The sequence below is a fragment of the Oncorhynchus masou genome, chromosome 30 (assembly GCF_036934945.1).
Source record: "Oncorhynchus masou masou isolate Uvic2021 chromosome 30, UVic_Omas_1.1, whole genome shotgun sequence".
Taxonomy (NCBI): Eukaryota; Metazoa; Chordata; class Actinopteri; order Salmoniformes; family Salmonidae; genus Oncorhynchus; species Oncorhynchus masou.
In genome coordinates, this window is record NC_088241.1 from 66,449,033 (window position 1) to 66,454,327 (window position 5,295).

Consider the following 5,295-nt stretch of genomic DNA (forward strand, 5'->3'; position numbering starts at 1 on the left):
GCGCTGTGGGGGTACTTACTTGGAGAGGGGGGGCGCTGTGGGGGACTTACTTGGAGAGGGGGGCTGTGGGGGGACTTACTTGGAGAGGGGGGGCTGTGGGGGTACTTACTTGGAGAGGGGGGGGGCTGTGGGGGACTTACTTGGAGAGGGGGGGCTGTGGGGGACTTACTTGGAGAGGGGGGGCTGTGGGGGTACTTACTTGGAGAGGGGGAGGCTGTGGGGGGACTTACTTGGAGAGGGGGCGCTGTGGGGGTACTTACTTGGAGAGGGGGGCGCTGTGGGGGACTTACTTGGAGAGGGGGGGGCTGTGGGGGGACTTACTTGGAGAGGGGGCGCTGTGGGGGTACTTACTTGGAGAGGGGGGCGCTGTGGGGGACTTACTTGGAGAGGGGGGGCTGTGGGGGGACTTACTTGGAGAGGGGGCGCTGTGGGGGTACTTACTTGGAGAGGGGGGGCTGTGGGGGTACTTACTTGGAGAGGGGGAGGCTGTGGGGGGACTTACTTGGAGAGGGGGCGCTGTGGGGGTACTTACTTGAGAGAGGGGGGCTGTGGGGGTACTTACTTGGAGAGGGGGCGCTGTGGGGGACTTACTTGGAGAGGGGGCGCTGTGGGGGGACTTACTTGGAGAGGGGGGCGCTGTGGGGGTACTTACTTGGAGAGGGGGGGCTGTGGGGGTACTTACTTGGAGAGGGGGAGGCTGTGGGGGGACTTACTTGGAGAGGGGGGCGCTGTGGGGGTACTTACTTGGAGAGGGGGAGGCTGTGGGGGGACTTACTTGGAGAGGGGTGGGGGGAGAGGGGGGCCTTACTTGGAGAGGGGGGGGGTGTGGGGGGACTTACTTGGAGAGGGGTGGGGGGGGGGCACATTGTAAACCCTTGGTATCAATCACTCTGCTGCTCCTTTCTCTGGTACACAGCCCATCAGGCCACCTAATCACATCAGTAGAGCTGCAGTTTCCGCATCACTAATCTATTGGCCTCATAGTGTTTCATTAACACCAGCTATTTCCTTATTTCTACCCATATGGAATCCGTTTACATTTCACCCTTAGCCCGTGTCCCAAATGACACCCGATTCGCTATTAAGTGCACTACTTAGTAGCATAGCGCTCTCTTAGTGCAGGTTGCCGTTTGGAATGCAATCAGGGTTGTTGTTTTTTTTCAATTCTTAACGGTGCTCATCAGATTAAAAAATTACTCAGAGAAAAAGATCCATTTAATCTGTATTCTGCTTTGCATCTGTGTTTGATTAATATTTGATTCTAGAAGAATTGCTACGAAAACAGAGCAGAGGTTCTGTGATGTAACAACATCCAGGTGGTTCTAGAATTAGAATCCTCTGTGGAAGAGAATATGAAACCGGTTCTTTAGGGGAACTGGTTCCCACACACACTATGTTGAACAGTAGTTAGGTAGGAAACAGATCAACAAGTAACCGTGGAATCAACCTGCCTTGACAGCTGGTGTGACTTACTTGCGTGAGGGAGGGACTTGTGGCCACACACACCACACACACACACACACACACACACACACACACACACACACACACACACACACACACACACACACACACACACACACACACACACACACACACAGGGCTGTGACTTAGTCTTGAGACCAGCCAGACATCTTAGAGACCAGCCAGACATGCTGTAAGAGGGGGCCACACACACACGCACGCACGACACACACACACACACACACACACACAGACACACACACACACACACACACAGACACACACACACACACACACACACACACACACACACACACACACACACACACACACACACACACACACACACACACACACACACACACACACACACACACACACACACACACACACACACACAGGGCTGTGAGTTGAAGAAGTCTTCTCTTAGAGACCAGCCAGACATCTCACTACACAACACTTTATTCCACTGTCATTCACACCCCCACAAGACAAGGAAGTGTGTGTGTGTGTGTTGAGAGAGAGAGACTGTTCATTTTTATTGTTTATTTCACTTTTATATATTATCTACCTCACTTGCTTTGGCAATGTTAACACATGTTTCCCATGCCAATAAAGCCCCTTAAAATTGAATTGAATTGAATTATATTGAGAGAAAGAAAGAGATAGATTGAGATAGAGAGAGGTACAGAGATATTTAGATTGAGAGATATTCAGATTGAGAGAGAGAGATATTCCGATTGAGAGAGGGAGAGAGATATTCACATTGAGAGAGCTACTCAGATTGAGAGAGATAGACATTCAGATTGAGAGAGAGAGATATTCAGATTGAGAGAGAGAGTTATTTAGATTGAGAGAGGAAGAGAGATTCACATTGAGAGAGAGAGAATTAGACCGATACCCACTGATTATCAAAATCCAGAAAAGAGCCTTTAAATTCTACAACCACCTAAAAGGAAGAGATTCAAACCTTCCATGACAAAGCCATCACCTACAGAGAGATGAACCTGGAGAAGAGTTAAAAGCTGGTCCTGGGGCTCTGTTCAAACACAAACACAACCCACAGATCAGGACAGCAGCACAATTAGACCCAACCAAATCATGAGAAAACAAAAAGCTGACACATTGGAAAGAATTAACAAAAAACAGAGCAAACTAGAATGCTATTTGGCCCTAAACAGAGAGTACACATGGCAGAATACCTGACCACTGTGACTGACCCAAAATTAAGGAAAGCTTTGACTATGTTCAGACTCAGTGAGCATTGCCTTATTTCTATTGAGAAAGGCCGCCGTAGGCAGAATGGCTCTCAAAGAAGACAGGCTATGTGCACACTGCCCACAAAATTAGATGGAAACTGAGCTGCACCCTAACCTCCTGCCCAATGTATGACCATATTTAGAGACATATTTCCCTCAGATTAAACAGATCCATAGAATTAGAAAACAAATCCAATTTTGATAAACTCCCATATCTACTGGGTGAAATTCCACAGTGTGCCATCACAGCATAAATATTTGTGACCTGTTGCCACAAGAAAATGGCAACCAGTGAAGAACAAACAGCATTGTAAATACAACCCATATTTCTGCGTATTTATTTTCCCTTGTGTACTTTAACCATTTGTACATTGTTACAACACTGTATATACACTGCTCCAAAAAATTAAGGGAACACTAAAACTAACACTAACATAACACATCCTAGATCTGAATGAATTAAATATTCTTATTAAATAGTTTTTTCATTACATAGTTGAATGTGCTGACAACAAAATCACACAAAAATTATCAATGGAAATCAAATTTATCAACCCACGGAGGTCTGGATTTGGAGACACACTCAAAATTAAAGTGGAAAACCACACTACAGGCTGGTCCAACTTTGATGTAATGTCCTTAAAACAAGTCAACATGAGGCCAGTGTGGCCTTCTGTATGAATAATGCCTGGGCATTGACCGCCAAACCAGTCACACTGGAGGATGATGCAGAAGCAGAACGTTCTATGTCTCCAGACTCTGTCACGTCTGTCACATGTGCTCAGAACCTGCTTTCATCTGTGAAGAGCACAGGGCACCAGTGGCGAATTTGCCAATCTGGTGTTCTCTTGCAAATGCCAAATGTCCTGAACGGTGTTGGGCTGTAGCACAACCCCCACCTGTGGATCACCACCGTCATGGAGTCTGTTTCTGACCGTTTGAGCAGACACATGCACATTTGTGGCCTGCTGGAGGTCACAGGGCTCTGGCAGTGCTCCTCCTGCTCTTCCTTGCACATTTAGCGGTCCTGCTGCTGGGTTGTTGCCCTCCTACGGCCTCCTCCACGTCTCCTGATGTACTGGCCTGTCTCCTGGTAGCGCCTCCATGCTCTGGACACTACGCTGACAGACACAGCAAACCTTCTTGCCACAGCTGTGTCTTGCTAATTGCCTATAATTTCCACCTGTTGTCTATTCCATTTGCACAACAGCATGTGAAATTTATTGTCAATCAGTGTTGATTCCTAAGTGGACAGTTTGATTTCACAGAAGTGTGATTGACTTGGAGTTACATTGTGTTGTTTAAGTGTTCCCTTTATTTGTTTGAGCAGTGTATATGAATTGACATTTGTAATGTCTTTATTGTTTTGAAACTTCTGCATGTGTAATGTTTACTGTTAATCTTTATCGTTTATTTCACTTTTGTATATTATCTACCTCACTTGCTTTGGCAATGTTAACACATGTTTCCCATACCAAAAAAGACCGTTGAATTGAATTGAATTGAATTGAGAGAGAGAGAGAGAGAGAGAGAGAGAGAGATATTCACATTGAGAGAGAGAGAGAGACAGATTGAGAGAGAGAGACAGATTGAGAGAGACATTCAGATTGAGAGATATATTCCAATTGAGAGGGAGAGACAGATTGAGAGAGACATTCCGATTGAGAGGGAGAGACAGATTGAGAGAGACATTCCGATTGAGAGGGAGAGACAGATTGAGAGAGACATTCTGATTGAGAGGGAGAGACAGATTGAGAGAGACATTCCGATTGACGGAGAGACAGATTGAGAGAGACATTCCGATTGAGAGGGAGAGACAGATTGAGAGAGACATTCCGATTGAGAGGGAGAGACAGATTGAGAGAGACATTCCGATTGAGAGGGAGAGACAGATTGAGAGAGACATTCCGATTGAGAGGGAGAGACAGATTGAGAGAGACATTCCGATTGAGAGGGAGAGACAGATTGAGAGAGAGCTTTGGCCGGTTGGCGGGCAAAATACTGAAGTGTCACGAGAATTTAGCTGCGCGTCCTGGCGCAATTGTAGACAGGGCACTCTTTGTTCCAGTTCGTCTGAGAAGAGTTGCGTTCTTTCGGTCAAATCGCCAATTGTTTCGCACGTTAATAACATCCTAAAGCTTGATTCTGCACTTAGTTTGACCAGTTTAGTCGACATATAATATGTAATTTTGAAGTTTTGATGCGCAACTCTTCGGGACCAGAAGTCATTTTGGGTGCATTTCAGCTGAAGCTGTTAGCATATGCTAATACAAAGACACACAACTTGAAAACAAACGATGTATTGGGTAAGTTTGACTCCTTCCACTACATTCTGATCGAAGACCATCAAAGGTCAGGGAATATTTATGTTGTAATTTTGTATTTCTGTTGACTCCAACATAGCAGAGAAATATTGCTTATGTCTGAGCGCCGCCACAGAATATTGCCTAGTGAACGAATTCTGTAACGTTAAAAATAAATGTAACACAGCGGTTGCATTAAGAAGCAGTGTATCTTTCTAACTAAATGTAGAACATGTATATTTAGTCAAAGTTTATAATGTGTATTGCTG

At 45.9% G+C, this 5,295-nt stretch overlaps 1 protein-coding gene across 1 annotated transcript in view; it reads right to left on the reverse strand.

Moving 5' to 3' along the window:
* LOC135521694 (uncharacterized) overlaps nt 1–3,741 on the reverse strand; it is a 5,678-nt gene extending 1,937 nt beyond the window's left edge. Inside the window, exons 1-6 of the mRNA XM_064947367.1 lie at nt 3,623–3,741; nt 745–807; nt 622–681; nt 322–470; nt 200–275; nt 1–108 (exon numbers count right to left, since the gene is read on the reverse strand). The exon at nt 1–108 is cut by the window's left edge and continues 132 nt beyond it. Of these exons, the coding sequence (XP_064803439.1) occupies nt 1–108; nt 200–275; nt 322–470; nt 622–681; nt 745–807; nt 3,623–3,741 (575 nt within the window). The remainder of the gene's footprint in view (nt 109–199; nt 276–321; nt 471–621; nt 682–744; nt 808–3,622) is intronic.
* Between the last annotated feature and the right edge of the window lie 1,554 nt (nt 3,742–5,295).